At 36.5% G+C, this 17,601-nt stretch overlaps 1 protein-coding gene and 1 long non-coding RNA gene across 2 annotated transcripts; one reads left to right on the forward strand and one right to left on the reverse strand.

The window, feature by feature from the left end:
• Window positions 1-35: 35 nt before the first annotated feature.
• lrsam1 (leucine rich repeat and sterile alpha motif containing 1) lies at window positions 36-15,177 on the forward strand. Its single transcript, XM_082170592.1, has 25 exons — window positions 36-187; window positions 417-561; window positions 1,478-1,534; window positions 1,690-1,734; window positions 1,825-1,902; window positions 1,985-2,053; window positions 2,735-2,819; window positions 3,008-3,129; window positions 3,265-3,355; window positions 3,525-3,634; window positions 3,752-3,781; window positions 3,866-3,988; window positions 4,353-4,492; window positions 4,625-4,669; window positions 5,889-5,959; window positions 6,197-6,296; window positions 6,602-6,689; window positions 6,871-6,945; window positions 7,903-7,983; window positions 8,266-8,361; window positions 11,749-11,847; window positions 11,935-12,066; window positions 12,195-12,264; window positions 12,389-12,558; window positions 13,127-15,177. The coding sequence occupies exons 2-25, from the start codon at window positions 490-492 to the stop codon at window positions 13,247-13,249; spliced, it is 2,172 nt and encodes a 723-aa protein (XP_082026718.1). The 5' UTR covers window positions 36-187; window positions 417-489; the 3' UTR covers window positions 13,250-15,177.
• Window positions 15,178-15,532: 355 nt separating this feature from the next.
• Window positions 15,533-16,964, reverse strand: LOC309499384. Its single transcript, XR_014206228.1, has 2 exons — window positions 15,872-16,964; window positions 15,533-15,786 (listed from the first exon to the last, which is right to left on the reverse strand). It is a non-coding gene; the product is annotated as an uncharacterized lncRNA (long non-coding RNA).
• Window positions 16,965-17,601: the final 637 nt, after the last annotated feature.

Below are 17,601 nucleotides of genomic sequence, written 5' to 3' on the forward strand. Positions count from 1 at the left end.
GGCGACGCATTACGTCATTCACAACATCCGAGAAGTTGTTCCTGGTGTGTACTGCCAGAGAGGGAGTATACAAGGTAACACGGGACAATAAATCGATATTGAAACATTTGAAGGAGCCCATGTTTTGACAAAATAATATAGCTGTCGCACTGACGGTTATTCGCATATATTCTTCGTTTCGCGTAAGGTATGTCCTTTTATTTATATCGTTCATTTCTATTTGGTTTCAGAACCTGGTTTCAATATCCATGATCCATCAATTTATAATGAAAACGAAGTATTATGGTTTTATTAATCTCGCGTGATTATAATTTGTAATTTCACATTTTTATTTCTGCGTTCTTGTCCTAACTTAACGTTACTTGAATTTGTTTATGCTGTCCCAATCTGTTTCTTTGGGATTGTCAACACCACAGTCAGTCACGCTAGCATCATCAAGTGGATGTTGTGCGGTTTTAATTAGACAAACAAAATCTCACTGGCCTCAGGATGTTTCTGTTCTCCAAAAAGAAGAAACCCAGTGTGGATTCCAAGAAACGCCTTGAGAACCAGCTTTGCTTGGTGAGTTTCTAGTTGTATTTACATTGCAACGACCCCACATTTGCTTATGTTAGAGATTAACGTTACATGTATTAGCAGTGCCTATTTATTTTGAGCAACATCCTACTGTTATAGTGCACTGTTTCAGACCCTAACACGCTGAGATGGGCATAAATACATGGAAATGTATTTAAAAAATAAAATTACAAAATACTGTGTGGAAAAATGTATTTAAATACAAATACAGTATTTTACACATAATACATGTGAAATTGGCCATCCAGTGCAGGTATAGGTCACAGTGAATGAAGAAATGAAGAAACTACATAGGCCTACTGACTTTTCATTCCTAACCCCATCTCTTTCTTTCTTTCTTGCTGGCAATTACAAACAAACTTATGCAAAATAGCAGCCATTTATTATTTCTGACCTGGTCACAATGTAGTCTATTACTTGTGGTGAACACTATAAAAAAAAAAAATCATACTGTATGTAAAACTGTGGGAACCTTTTCTGCTATCTAGCAAAGAATATGGATGGGCGATATGACCAAAATTGTAATTTTACTTCACAGTAACAATATATATCATGGTTTCACAATTCTCAATAGCCTATCAGTTTTGATACCACAGCAAAAACTGAATTTCAAACTCTTTTGAGGCTTTTTTTTTTTAAGGTAGTCCAATGGTTTTTAAGTATAGTCATTTTTATATTTATTTTATGTAAAGTTTGAACTAGTTGATGCACGAAATCAGTACCCTGATAAAGAGCTTGACTGGCAAACAGTATTTTATGTATTTAAATACAAATGACATTAGATTTTTTCCAAAGGCTTTAAAATACAAAATAGTATTTTGTATTTCAAATACGTATTTTAAATACATGTATCTGAAATACTGCCCATCCCCGCTAACACGCATGCCTATGTTTTGTGCAGGCCAAAGAAGCAGGTGCTGATGATATTCTGGACATTTCTGCCTGTGAACTTACAGAGGTGAATTACACAAACCCTAATGAATGACATTCATTATTCACATTTTGGAAACATTTTAATCTAAAAAACAGAAAGAGGAGGGATTATTGCAAGATACCTGATTGCTTCCATCCGTGTCACAACAGTTTTTACTTATTTTAAATGCATGTCTGCAGGTTCCCTCCAGTGTCTTCTCAATGTGTAAAGTGCTCCAGAAGAAAGTGAGTCAGTTTACTGCAGGGTTGTTTTCTCTGAACTGTTGTTGGTCAGAGCGAACAGACTTTTGACAGCAGTTTCCACTTTCATTGCAGGTGTTAATTCTTCATGGAAATGACCTGAGGTCACTTGTTCCTAAAGGTTGCTGCACTGGTGCCTTAGCAACCTTAAAGGTGAGAGACATTGATTGAGCAGATAACCGTCTTGCACTTCTCTCCAGTGCCATGTTAACATCTCTGTGTGTCCATTCTTAAGGTGCTGGATCTGCATGAAAATAAGCTCACATCACTTCCTGATGACATCGGGCAGCTTTTGTCCTTGCAGGTACAGTATATATTTATTGTATATGAACAAAGCTGATGATGTTAATTGTTTCTTATATGACACTTGAAAACCAAATACTGTTCTGGATGCTGATTGGTCAATACACATATAAAATACATTATATAATGACAGATATATATATTGCTGTCGTCGACTACACTCATTTTCAAAAGATTGGGGTTACTGCATTTTTTTTCTTCTTCAAATAAATTTTTTTTTTCAGCAAGGACACAAATCCTTTCAGTAAAAGACAGTAAAGCTTTGTGGGGGTTGGGGGGATGTATCACGGTTTCTACAAAAAGCAGCACAACTGTTCTCAACATTGATAATAATCATAAACGTTTCTTGAGCGGCATATTAGATTAATTTCTGAAGGATCATGTGACACTGAAGACGGGAGTAATAGCTGTTGAAAATTCAGCTTTGCCATCACAGGGCTGAATCTTAAAACGTGTTAAAATAGAAAACAGTCATTTTAAATTGTAATTGTAATAATAATATTTCACAATATTACTGTTTTTACTGTATTTTTGAACAATTAAATCCAGCCTTGGTGAGCATAAGAGACTTCTTTAATAAACATTAAAACAATTGTACCAACCCCAAACTTTTGAACGGTAGTGTATATCTTCTAGTGCTTAATTGATCATTAGTGTCCTTTATATTTATTGCTTCTCTAAGGTTCTGAATGTAGAGAAGAACCACATAAAACAGCTGCCCGACTCTGTAGGGGATCTAAAACATCTACAGACACTTAATGTGAAAGGTTTGTTTAGTGCTTTTTTTTGTTGTTGTTGTTTTTCAGTTGTTAACCTGTTTCAAAAAGCTAGTAAGAATTTGACAGTCATTTGTGGTTTCTGTGTAGTTTGGGCTTTTTAGGCACATTTTAATTAATAATAAATGGTAATAAAAGCCTAAACCACTTAAATGAACAAAATGTTTCGATGCTGACAGGGAACTGCCTTACTGTGATCCCTGTGTCTGTGGGTCGCATGAGCAGCCTGCGAACACTGGACATAAGTGAGAACAGCATCAGAGAATTACCCAAAGAGCTGGCCAGTGTTCGGACTCTGGAAGTAAGTATCTTAAATGGCTAGCCCACTTAAGATAAAGATTTTGGAGCATATTTGTGTAGTATCATATCAAGCTTATAGGCAATGTGACCATTGCAAATACATACTTATGTCTGTATGTTTATATGTGGTGTGCAGAGCTTGATCTTGGACGCACAGGTTATGAGCTATCCACCTGCATCAGTGTGCACGGGTGGCACAGAGGAAGTGCAGCGCTACCTCTGCTCAGGTACAGATCTTTTATTATAGCCTGGTTAGATGCAGACCAATAAATACAGATTGTATACAGTACAGATTATGCACAAGATCTAATTGAATATTAACTTGCAGTCCTTTGTGACAGAACAAGGTCTTTCTGTGCATCTGGTTGGTTCATAATTCATTTTGATGTGGTTTAGAGATGGGTCTGGATTATTGCCCTCCATCCCAGTATCTTCTGCCTGTGCTGGAGCATGATGATGGGAAGCAGGAGGTGGATTGTGTTGACGGTGAGGAGATAGCCTGGCAGGTCAGTCTTCACTATTTATGCTCATTTCATACAGTGCCTAAAAAATGTTGGTGTGGCATTTTTTCTGTTAATGTAATAATGACTTGCTGTTCTCTTACATTCACTCTGACACTGCAGAGCAAATTCATGGACTATGAGAAAAGAAAGGTATGTTTGATTTCTTTTTGTTATTGTTGGATTGTCCAGTGAAGTAGTAGCCTATTTACATCTCACTTTTTGTTTCTCCACTAGGAGCAGAAACAGCTGGAAAAGTTGACCTTTGAGAAAGATCTTGAAGAGAAACAGAGAGAACACACTCAGCTCCTCCTCCTCAACAACTCCCGTAAAGAGGACGTCCTGCTGTCTGTCAAATTGGTAACCATTTTGATTTTAGAGTCAAAACTATCTGGTTTATAAATGTAACACATTTGAGTGAGCTACACTTCCGTACTCACCAAGGCTGCATTTATTGGATTAAAAATCAATAAAACACTAATATTGTAAAATATTATTTCAATTTAAAAGAACTATTTTCTATTCTCATTGAAAGTCTTCAGAGTCACATAATCCTTCAGAAATCATTCTAATATGCCGATTTTGTGCTCAAGTAGCATTTCTTATTATTATCAATGTTGAAAACCGTTGTACTGCTTACATTTTTTTGGGAAATCATAAGGATTCTTTGAATAAGCTATCTAGCTAACAAAAATCCACCTCTTTGTGCTTTTCTGTCTCTCAGGAGCAGGAACGGTTAGAATTAGGTGTGTCTCAGCAGCAGAAAGCCCAGGAAGCAGTTAGGCTGAAAATGCTGGATAAAGTACGTCAGGCAGAGAGCGTTATCATGGGCCGCGTCTCTGACCTCCTGTTTGATAACAAACGGTGAGGGCACAATGTGAACCATTTTTGAATTGTCCTGCTTTTCTGTTAGCTATTGCTGTCAGTTTAAGTCCATGAGTATTGTGTAGTTTAAGGGTGGTTATTTATTGTGTGTTTGTGCTCATTTGATTACAGACAGGCAAAGAGTGCTGAATTTCTGCAAGCTCTTGAGATGGACCGGTGAGTAGATATTACACATGGGTCGAACTCTCTAATGGAGTGTGGGCTCCTGCCATCAATGCAGCTCTTGCTAAGTGAATTTCCATCTATCTAATGGCACCACTTTAGATATCCAGAGTCCAGAGTTACTGCAAGTACTGAGTTGTTTGAGCAATGCCACTGCTGTGGTGCCGTTACAGCACACAGAACGCTTTTGACCAAACCCATATTAGTTCAGCGTTTACGGGAACATTCAAGTATTTTTGGAGATCAGAGGTGCGTTTCCTGAAAACATTGTTGCAAGTTCCGTTGTTATCAGCCATAGTTAACCATAGTTCTAACGAACATTCGCAAACAGCATGGCAAAGTTGTGTGGTTGGAATGACAGCTCTTGACCTGTGGTTAGAAGCAGAGTTTCTTATTTGTATGACATGTGATCTTAATAAATCTCTATCTTGAGCAAAATAAGCAATCTGACATTCAGTACATTCTATATCTTTTTTATTTAAGAGATTTAAATATTTATTTGCATGTGTGTACGTGCGCTAGTGCGCAATAACGAGCCTATGATTGAATATGGAAATAAAACAAAATAACTGAGAAAAATGAATTAGTCCTCAGATGGCATGTCTGTAATTTATAGCAAAAATTTGGCATGTAGTCGATATCAAACGGATTAGTTAAAATACTTTTTTATTCCACCACCTGCGTGACATCATAACCAACGTGATTGAACGTCAAATTTGTGAAAGTACGGTTTCGGGAAACAGTTGTGACTAGCTACTTGATTTCTTCAATGATTCATCGTACAAAAGACTTTATATCTTTAAGGGACTTTGGTCATACTATGGTAGTTAAGCAGTGAGTAACGTCATTGTACAGGAAATGCACCACGGGTCAGAAAGACCTGGCATTACTTTAATCGTTACTTTAAGTCGGTATCACAAACTGCAGGCGTTAAAACAAAGTAGAGATAAAGTTCAGAAGAACAGCGTTTATTTTAAATAGATTTTTTGGGGGGATAACGTGATAAATGTCTTTGCTGTCATTTTTAATCTATGTAATGCATTCTTTCCTGAATACGAGTAATAATTTCTATAAAAAGAATCTTACTGATCCCAAACTTTTGAAACTTATAGAAGTTACACACACAGCAAATGGTGATATCTTAAACTTACCCTGATGTTGTTTTTATTTTAATAGAGATACAGTTACAATATTTTGTTGTTGTTGTTGTTAGCGTTCGAATGGAACACCTTGCTGCCATCACACAGGAAGAAGCCAACTCTCTTAGGAAGAAGGAAGTGGCAGGTGAGTTTTTGAAAATTAATTTATCTTTAAAATTACCATATTGTTCCATAATTAAATATTTAGTTTGCAAGTCATTATAAATCTTTGTTATTACTCAGAGCTGTGACATGCTTCAGATATGTTTAGTACTTGTAGTTTGAATCATACCTGCATCATCTCCCAGTCCCTCTCTCTTTCCCCCAGTATTTTTTTAAACTCCTCTACTGTCTATGTAAGTCTATATATACATGTTCACAGGTGCCATGCAGAGGATGCTGTCAGAGAGCTTGTCTTTAAGGTTACTGCAGGAGGCCAGGGAAGCCAAGACGCAGATTCTGGTGTCTGAGACCTGCAGGAGGTGATTCACTTCCTACCAATACATATGGTTTTGAACTCTGTCCAGACCCTTTTGACCCTGTTTACACCTGGTTTCAACATTCGTCTTGTTGATCTGATCACACGTGGTCAGGCAAGATGGTTTACCCTCTGTATTAACATTAATCTCAAAAGTATCGCTTGTGACCACATGTGAACAGATTTCAAAGACATTCTCTGATTTTGAGATTACATCCTTCACTTACTATGTCAATGTTCTGCTTGTTCATAAAGAAAATTAAACTGCAATGCTTGATTGTCCTTCTGTCTCTCTTTTTCCTCGTTTAGTTTGGACAGTTTGGATAAGAAGTTTGACCAAGTGTTGTCCCTGCAGCAGCTAGACAAAAGTAAAGCCATTAGTCAGATCCTTCAAGAGGTAACTATTCAATTTACTAACTTACAATGTACATGATCTGTATTCTGTATTAAAAAGTAGTCTGCACTCCATCCACCCATTCACTCCACTGGCAAAATACATGAATGAACTACTATAAATATTACAGCTGGTGCATTGCTCTAAAATGATGAACTAACCCTTATTGGCTCTTTGTCTGCAGGAGGAAATGCAGAAGGCCGCCTTTGAAGCCCTCCAGCTTCAGAAGGACAGTGTGCATGCTTATATTCGTAATCAGGTATGATGATTGAGGTTTCCCTTAACATCCAAGAGCCAATAAGACCCTTACAGATTATGGGATTTAATGTATTTTAAAGAAGTCTCTTATCCTCACCAAGGTTGCAGTTAGTTCATCAAAACTACGATAAGAACAGTACTATTGTAAAATATTACTACAATTTAAAATAACTGTTTTCTAATACAGTATATTTGAAAATATCAAACAGTCCAAAGGAAAAGATGTGTGACACAGATTGATGAATAATAATACACATAAACTTTAATAAACACTCTGGGAAATAAGACTACGACCGTAACGTTTTACTTTAACGTAAGACCTAGAACTGAGGAAACTGAGGGCTTAAATACACATGGGGAGATCATTAACGAAACAGGAAACAGGTGGGAACTCATCAGAAACCATGACAACTAAAAATGATAACTAGAACACAGGCAAGACAGTGACAAGGAAAACCAAGACTACAAATTAAACTGAAGCCAAAAAAAACTAAACATGACAAGACTGTGACCAATGTCATTTATCATTATTTATTACTCCAGTCTTCAATGTCATATGTTTCTTCAGTTTCTTATTGTAGAGTTGATGAAAGTTATCATGAGCATTGTTGTTTGAAACGGATGTCATAACAAATGCAGCCAGCAGACCAGGAAGGTTTTTAAACAAGCGGTTTATCAGTAAGATCTTACCTTCATGCTGTGAAAATACAAACCGGAAGACAGAACAGAACACAATGAGCGCAGTGCTGAAAAGGGGCGGGGTTACATAAGGTCTATAAAGTAATAATGTGTAAGATGGTCTTGTGTTAGTCATTCTAGCCATTAAAAGCTTTTTTGGTTTCAGTCAGCCCATGCTTCTCACATCCCACCTCTCATTGGATGCAGAACCCAAAAGATGGCTGTTTTATCATGTCTCCATGGGGCCATTCACACCCCCACTGTATGCTTGTATCCATAGATTAAACTCATAGAGGCAGAGTTATTGCAGTTGACAAAGCTGGAGGTTAAGAGGAGGAATTTGGACACTGAGAACCTGCAGGTACGTAGCAGCAGTAGATGATGTGGTGCTTTCCTTCCAGTGCTTCATCATGCTGTGGAGTGTAGAGAGGAGAAACCATCACTCTGTTTGTTGCTGCACGTCACTTTTCTTGTTTGTTTTTGCGTCTCTCTTTCTCTCTCTGATTACCTAGCCATTTCATCCCATTCCTGTTTAAGTATCATGCTCACAATACCTTTATGAGTTATCACAGCATTCTGGGAGTATGATTCTTTTGTATTGTTTGAGTGTGTGTATTTACGGTATTCACTGTGTGTGTGGAAGGAGGTGCTGGCTGACCAGAGGGCCGCTTTGAGTGACCTACTGCAACAGTTACTCAAACAGAAGGACCAGAGGGAGGAGGAGCTCAAACTGGTCTTGGTGAGTGATTCTGGTCCATCTATCTATCTATCTATCTATCTATTTATTAGAGGTGGGCATAGATTAATTTTTTAAATCTAGATTAATCTAGATTAATTTTGAAATTAATCTAGATTAATCTAGATTAAAATGGCTCATTTGAATTCTGCCGAAGGCATTCAGAATATGTGTGCTACCCAAATAATGACTATAAAAGTAAGTCTTTGAGAACGGGTTTCTCAAGCCAGGTGGCGCATTAGACCAGGGGCTCATCTCCTGTTTCCAAAATGCATCACAAACTGCTTGAGAAACTACTATAGGCTATCAATTAGGGATGGGCGATATGGCCTAAAATCTATATTGTGATATACATTGCAGCCTCTTGCGATAATGATATACAGTATATTATAATAAAACCATTTCAGAACAGATTACACAGACCCATGCTAAACAACTGCTAAATGTTTTTTTTTTTAAAGGGTGTATGTAGTTTTGAGAACATATATTGTGCAAAACTGTAAGTATACAACATAATTTTGCAGATAAATAACATTTAAGTACACTAGCTGCAGAGACTTAAGTAGGTCTAATGTTTATTATGGCTTGGAGCTTATGAAACCCCAAATTTAAAATTAGAATATTGTCTGATGTCTTTTCAGTTAAAAAGAAACACAACAACGATTCTTAAAATCGAGATTATGTGCTACACCAGTGGTTTTCAAACTGGGGGCCGCCAGGGGGGCCGCAGCAAGTTGGGGAAAAAAAAGCGGAAAAAAAGAGTTAAAAAAAAGTTTTAAAAAATGTGTTAATATGAGTATTGTTATGAAATAACATTATAATAATTTGTTGCAAAGCCTATCTGAACATTATACTTTTAATGCTAATCTTTTAGAGATGAACTGATTGATCGGCTGGTGACCAGAATTGGCCGATTTTTCACGTGATTTTCAGTCTGACATATGCCGATTCAAATGCACTCGGGCGCCGCATGATTAACATCGCGCAACATCAGCATCACACGTGCACACACATGTAGGAAACCTTGTGAATTACGGCCGTTTCAGACCGCGAGCGGCGCGTGAGCAGCGCGAATTTTTTGTTCATTGAGTGCGTTCACACCGCGAGCAGGAGCAGCGCGTGAGCGTCAAGCAGGAGCGTCGCGTGCCGTGAGCAGTAGTGAAGTGGAGGGTTTCGGCGCCGAGTCTATTTTTGCTGCGCTGCTCACGCTCAATTAAAGTGAAAGCACACTTTTGATGGACAAAATAAATATGATTTCACACAAAAAGTACCAAAAATGTAACGTTACATCATTTGCATGTATAATGTGTTTACAATGTATCAGAAAAGAAAATGAAGACTCAAAAATATTTATAGAAAATGTACCCATTTAAACTTGTTTTTATTAATCAGTTTGGATAAAAGTGGTGTTTTATAAAAAAAAATATATATATATATAGAAAATAAATATTTGTGTGTGCTGTAAAGTGGTTAGAAAAAATGAAATCAGAATCAGCTAAAATCTGTATCGGCAGGTCGAACTCAATGACAAATCGGAATTGGCCTTGAAAATTGTAATCGGTTCATCTCTATAATCTTTCTGATTGGCTGGTATAAAACACCATCACATAATCTGATGTTCACCTAGATGTTTTATTTATTTATTTCTACATTTGCCATAGTATTGTCGATGATTTCAATAACACATCCTGCAAAAGGGGGGCCTTGGCCAGAACCTAGTGGTATTTGGGGGGCCTTGTCATGGAAAAGTTTGGGAACCCCTGTGCTACACCACTAAGATATATTGGAATGGGAATAATACGCGCGCGCTGGTATTCAGTGATATCATGTTTCGTTTTGAATTTGAGGTGGTCGAACGGATTAGTCGTGTGTTAACTTACCGAACTGTTACCCCACACACTCTGTATTTAGTTTGCTGCTGCTCGTCTGACGGCTTAAACCCGAACCAAGTCCAAATAATGGATGTTGCACCGATCTTTTTCACCAGCTTTCACTTTCAGCCGTGTTTACTTAAGATGACGACGAATATGCGTTGCAGCCGGGTTTACCTCGCGGCCGCGGGTAGATTGCGTCATCATAGCTTGTGTAGTATAGAGCCATCTCCCAACCCAACTTGGAGAATAGATTAACGGCGATATTTTTTTTATCGTGCGATAAGAGTCTCGCGTTAACTCAGCACGTTAACGCCGATAACGGCCCACCACTACTATTTATCTATTTATCTATTTATTAGTGCTGGGTAAAAAATATTGATTTCTCGATTTTAATCGATTCTCATTTTTACGAACCGATATCGATTCTTAAATCCCAAGAATCGAACTGATTAGGCTATAGTCATCTTGTTTTCAGTTGATGAATGAATGGAACATTGTAGCGTGCATCCCATCCAATAAACCGCAATAATCTTTGTGCTTTGTTACTACTGATATGAAACAAAGTCGTTCAAATTGTGGCCATTTTCTTACGAAATTCAAAAACATAAATACTGTTTTGGTGCTGTGGCGTGAGATCGCTCTGGCGCAGCTCAGCTCAAGAGAATCAGCACATGATCTTTTCTTCCGCCTTAATAATACCAGTTACAGCGCAAAATAAACATGAATGAGCATCTGAAAGTGTTAAAAGAGAGTTCAACTTCTCGAAATCCGTATCATGTCACATGGAGTCGCTCAATCAGTGTTTCAACCATGGAAAGACGCCAGTAAATCAGCTTGTAAACAATGTCATGTAACGTCACATTTACCTCAGAAAAACCATATCCAGTGACCATAAACTCGTTAGTCAGATAGAAAAATTTACTCTAGAGAGGAGCATTTTGCTAAATATATGCACCATATTACATATTCATTATAATTTTTAATATTCTTCAATATTTAATGCATGTTTGAATAAATCTGGCAAGTTTTTATGACAGCCACCATTTAAATGTTTATATTTCATATAACTTTATTATTATAAAAATAAATAAAAGTGTAATTTAAGTGTTTGTATACAAATCAGTTCATTTTTACCTTCAGTATTATAGTAGGCTACAACTGACTCCCATAGTTTACAGGATTAGTTAAGAGATTTGTTTTCCTTGAGAAAATGTGCCATGTATTGTACCTGATTTCCAAAATAATCAATATTGAATCGAATCGAATCTGTCTATCATCTCTCTATCTATCATTTGTTGGAGCTTTGTTAATTTGTTAATGTTTCTGTTGTCTGCATATTTGTTATTCTGTGTGTATATTTGTTATTCTGTGTAAGAAAAAAATACAGAATTTGAAAACCCCATGGAAAAATGTATTTATAATAATGGCATGATAATTCATAGTGTTTATATTTGCTTAGGACTTTTACTAAATATATCAGAAATGACACTAAGGGTGTTTTTTCTTTGCTCTTTAGATGGAGCTGGAGCAGAAGAGCGAATCCAATCAGCAGAACTACTGGATGATTCAATATCAGAGGCTCCTGGATGCTAAACCGCTGTCTTTGCGTATGCAGGTCAGAGCAGCTCTTCTACAGGCCTTGAGATCCTGTGTTCAAATCACAAAATCGCTGACACTTTGCTGTCCTTTCCTTTCTCCTCAGGAAGCCGCTGTGGATAGGGATCTGGGGAATATTCTGTGTAAACTCTCTGCTCAACACTATCTGCCAATCATAGCTCACCACCGAATCACCGCTGAGGCCTTGCGACACATGACCACAAAGGACCTTAGAAAGGTCTGCTATCTTTCCCTTTGTGTTTCAACACATTTTTGAAAGTGTGTGTGTCTAGGAATTTGTCATCAGAGATTTATGTCCATTAAAATGTTCTTTCATCAACTTCTTTTTCGTTTTTTTTTTTACAGTTGGGGATCAGTGAGGTTGGCGTGCAGAAAGCTCTTCTCCACTGGGCCAGAGAACGCACTCTGTCTGACCGTAAGAGCAAACATATTCCCTTGAGGACATACAGTACTATTTTTAATTTAGTGAAATTTGTGAATTTTGCTCAGTGTTTTTGTTTTTCCGTGATTGCAGTATCATAACATTTTTGTCCCTTCAGCATTGCCTAAAACAGCGAAAGAGATACAGGAAGCTGGTGCATCCACTCCAAGTGCCCCACCTCAACAGCAGCTCACTCCTCCACTGACCCCCAACACCCCCCTCACCCCCACTGCCCCAGGTCCTGATAGATTCAGCAGTTCCGAGTGTGTGGTGTGCATGGAACATGAGGTAAAGCCTTCCCTTCATTTTAAAGCTTAATTATTAATGCAAATAGTAACAATTTGAATTAAAACAGTGGCTAAAGTATTCAAATAAATATTTAGAAGTGAAAACATTAAATAATTAATTTGTACTATTTTTGTTTGTTTTTGCAAGAAATCTCATAATCACAAAGTCTGTATTTTATAAAAATACAGTAAAAACAGTAATATTATGAAATATTATAACTATTTAAAATACTGCTTTCGATTTTAATATATTAATTTATATATACATTTGTATTAATAGAAAGTATTTATTTAAAATGGATTTTTTTTTGTAACAATGTAGTCTTTATTGTTTATTTATTGTCTAATAAACTATTAATTTATTTAAAAATAATTACTGACCGAAACGATTGAAAGGTAGTGTAAATATTTTTATAAAATAAAACATTAACCTACTAATTAACTATTAGTTTATTATAAGAAATATTAACTTATTAGTATGGTTTGTAATGAATACAGCTGTTACAGTTTAGCTTTTCAGCAGCTAAAAAAAAATAACTCAATTTCCTCTCTTGTTCTGCTCTGTGTAGTCACATGTGATCTTCCTGCCGTGTGGACACGTATGCTGTTGCCAGACCTGCAGCGATGCCCTGCTGTCCTGCCCTCTGTGCCGTGCTTCTATATCTCAGCGTGTCCGCCTTTACCATGGCTGAAGCCGACGAACGTCCACCGAGTCTTTCCATGGTCAGGATCATACCTCACGTGTCGTATTGGTCCTTCCTCCCATTGGCTGCATGAAATCGTAGTCTGTGAACCTTCAAGCACTTTATAACTTTCCACTACTGCTACAACTAGCTATTCAAAGAGGAACATATACAGCAAGACATTTGTCCATTTGTTCATCATAAACTGGTCACATTCCAATAAATTAACAGCAAGAAAGAATTTGGTAATGGTTCATCTAACTAAAAATAGATAGATAGAATAGATATACTATAATATATTGACTTGAGTCTTAGTATTGCCCTTGATGTACCTGCTCTAAGCACTTGTGCCTTTTCTGTATTTAATGTCAACTCTTTCCCCCTCCCACAAATTTTTTTATATCCGCATGTTCTCCATAGTAAAGCTAAATCTTCATCCACACGCCACAGTCCCCCCATGCCCATAATGTTCTAGTGTCATCGTCGACCTAATTGCATCACCATTAAGGGCTGTTCACACCAAATACAATAAGTATAAAGTTTGAATCATTCTATTTCTATGAGAATAGGAAAGTCCACACCACAGCTGTAACTATAACGACAGAGTAATGATATCACTGGAATCACTTTCAGTAAATTTTTTTTTTCAGCTGATGAAGGATAAAAAACATTGACAGCCAATCAGAATCCACCCCAAATTAAAGAGCTCAAACCTTTAATGTGGCAGTTGACATAACTGCAGTGTGTGCCGTGCTTATAATAAACAGAACACTGTCGTTAGTTGGTGTGGATTTTAAGTTATGGTTATAGTTATCTTTATACATCTCATTTTTGGTATGAACAGACCTTTACTCTGCAGTGCCACCAGAGAGAACCAATCCAGGGTGTTAAAGTCATTTTTAAGATTGACATTTTTAGTATAAATTTGAATCTAAATTGTTTTTTGTTTTGTTTTTTTTATTTACAGAATTGAGCCGTCTACATTTAAATTGTTTAAACTGACTTGGTAACACAGCAGAATAGGAAATAATAGGTTGAAGGTGAAATCTTTCTAAAGGCACTGTACTTGTTATATAACAACCAAAACATACAACCTCACAAAAGCTCTGCCAGTCACTGTCAACTAACCATTTTCAGCGACTTCAAGTATTGCACGCACGCAATAGTGTTTCCTAAATTACTTCTGTGTATGTCTGTCTTCATCCAAGTGCTCTTATATGCAAGTTGGCTTCTCTCGTCAAATGTGCAGAATGGAAAAAAAATGTATATGCCTGTAGGAGAAACAATGTTCATTTTTATTTTGTATTCATTTATATTTCAAGAAATGATCTTGAAGTGTTTATCAGCATGATAATTCACATCAGAAACTTTTAATCTGTGTGCTTTGTGTGCTTCAGTTATGCTGTATGGACTGGACTGGACAAATATGTCTTTTATTAGCTGTGCAGCTCAAATTGCATCTGTCATTAAAGAAAAAATATGATGAAAGCTTTAGAATTTTTAGCAGAATGTGCAATCAGTTCATGACAATGTACCAAGAACAACTCTTCTAGACCTTAGTAATAGTAGGAGTTACTGTATAAATTACCCTCTGATGGCAGGTTATTATTAACCAATGTACGCACTCTAGTCGTCCTGCGTTTATTTTATTTGATAAGATCTGATACATTTTATGGTCATTTCTACTATACAAATGCCACCTTACCTGTGATGACCAAGGGAGATAAAATGTTACATCCATTTACCACATACATGCTGCCATTACATGTTTTCCTTTTTTTGCTACATATTCATAATATAATGTATTATTATATGTATTTTTAGCTTTTATAATTGTACCCAACCAATCACATCCATTGAAATAGTGCCAGTTCATTTTTAAGAGAGTGAGTTATCACGCCTGTCACACATCTGCAAAATAAACCTGCTAGACAGTGTGTTCTAGTGTCCTTTGATAATTACTAGGTCATTTTTGCATACTGCATATTACTTTTATAATGCATATACATACACACACACACACACACACATATATATATATATATATATATATATATGCACGCACACACACACACACACACACACACACACATTACGGTTGAGATTCCCCTTTCCATGTAAAGAGCTTTGAGTACTCAGAAAAGCGCTACATAAATGTAACAAATTATTATTATTATTATTATTATTACATATACAGTATATGCACACACTTATATTTATACTACACACAGCAGTCAGTTTCTTGTTGCAAGACCAGGTCAGTAACAATGATCAAAAAAGAACAATGCAAAGTTTCAAGAGATATCAATGTTTTAATAAAAAACAAAAGAAGTACATACAGGTCAATACAAACATTCAGACATTGATTATTTGGAGGAGTTATGATAATATCGATAACTTGTGAGATTAAACAATGTGACAGCAACGATGATGAGGATAATAATAGCAGAGGCACAAATAATGATGGCAGCAACATTTAGGCGTCGAGCTCTCCTGCCATAAGACCGTGCCGATGCGTAGTCTCCAAGCAATCTGCTGTCCCTGGCCTGACACACATAACACGTATATTACCTTAAGGTATTTGTAAAGCAGCAGGACACTTTTATCATTAAACATATTACAATTTCTTACCTTCACGGAGTTGTAAAAGGCCACAAACCCAAGGCAGCATGGGTTACAGAAGTGAAGATTGAATGTGGAAAAAACTATATCATCATTGAGTTTTTGCTCAGGCATGGACAGTATCACTGGCTGAGCAGTGCAGACTCTATTGTCCTGCATCGGGATCCCGCCAGCTGCTGGGTAGTTCTGCATCGTCATGTCAATTCAACAAGTTGCTCACAGTGATGTCTGCAAGTGTTCAGCTTTCTTTTATAAAGAGCTCCAAATGGTATATGTGAGTGAGTGAGTGAGAGAGAGAGAAAGAAAGTAGAAACCTGCTTTCAGTTCTAAATTATGAGGAAAAATAATCTGTGTGCCTGCTGCTTATCTAAGTCTGGAGAAATCCTTGCCTGGTACTATTTATGTTGGAGACATCACTGCCTAGTCCCGCTTGAACCTTTCCTTGAACATTCTTTACATCTTAGCTCATGACTTATCTATGACAGTTGAAGGATCTAAGGATTCTCAATGGAAACCAGAGTGACTTTGGAAGAGCAACCATACATCCGTGTTGTTTTCTTTTCTGTTTTTTTCATTTAGTTGTCATTTGATTTATCATTTATTCATAATTTTATTATTATTCATGTCACTGATATTTTATAGCACTTATTTTTTTTCTATTGTTGTTTAATGCTGATTGTGTGGTTTCAAGGGATCTTTTCTTTACGAGTTAGAGAGTCTCCATTTCAAGGTTTTTAGCATCACAGGACAGTGTTGTGAACTTGTGAAGCAGGAATTTCCCATTGTTTTGCTGGGGTATAATAACACGTGTTGGATTTGTACTTGTCAGATTAAGTCTGAGCACTGAGACATTCAGAGAGTTGAAACTAATATTATTCTGTAAACTCAGCTTTTTTTTATTATCATCACTTTGTCTCCTGCTTCTGCTCTTCCCTGGCTTTCTTAGTCAAACTCTAAGGCTGATAGAAAACTGATATCTTCTGGTAGGGATTCGGCATCCAGGGTCGGATCTAATATATCTGATATTTTCTGATGTGGAAATCCATCCAATCTAACATTTGGGCATAGTTGGCAGGATGGAATAACAGAGAAACTGTTATCCCCATCAAACAGTCAGAGTCGGGATTGTTTCTCGCACAGTCACACTGTTAGACTTTTCAAGGGTTTTTTACAGTAACTTACTGGCAACACTGTTGCCAGTAAGTTACTGTAATTAAGAGTTACAGTACCAAACCGTATTTCAGTTTTGTGTAATACAGTGCATTACTGTAAAAACGAAGCCAATCAGTACAGTGCATTACTGTAAAAACTAAGCTAATCAGTACACTACTGTAATTATTTTTATTTGTACTAAATATAAATTAGATTTGATAATTTTGATATATGATTAATTTTATTTTTATCCTACATAAGTACTACTTTCATACAAACCAATTAGACAAAGTTATCACAAAATACCATTTTTTTATTTAAAACATTTCATATATATCACAAAATAAACATGCCAATGCTGGAAATGATGTGTGAAATTTTTACACATTAATGGGTAAGTTTAGAGACAACATTTTTTGTGTTAATTTTAACTCATTCATTGTGTTAATGATTTTAACAAAGTAAATATGTCAGAGAGGTTAGCACAAAGATGTGTAAACGTGTTAAATTAACACATTATGTGCTGTCCTTCACTGCAAACATTTTTGAAAACATACATAAAATCATAAACAAAACATTAGCATTTG

This window comes from Leuciscus leuciscus (genome assembly GCF_965113295.1).
Source record: "Leuciscus leuciscus genome assembly, chromosome: 5".
Classification (NCBI taxonomy): Eukaryota; Metazoa; Chordata; class Actinopteri; order Cypriniformes; family Leuciscidae; genus Leuciscus; species Leuciscus leuciscus.

Excerpts from the sequence above, each read along its gene's own strand:
- lrsam1 (XM_082170592.1), top strand. The coding sequence starts at position 490 with ATGTTTCTGTTCTCCAAAAAGAAGAAACCCAGTGTGGATTCCAAGAAA. Across the intron at positions 3,130-3,264 it reads CCAGTGTTCGGACTCTGGAA|AGCTTGATCTTGGACGCACA; the intron begins GTAAGTATCTTA and ends TGTGGTGTGCAG. Across the intron at positions 6,946-7,902 it reads ATGCTTATATTCGTAATCAG|ATTAAACTCATAGAGGCAGA; the intron begins GTATGATGATTG and ends TTGTATCCATAG.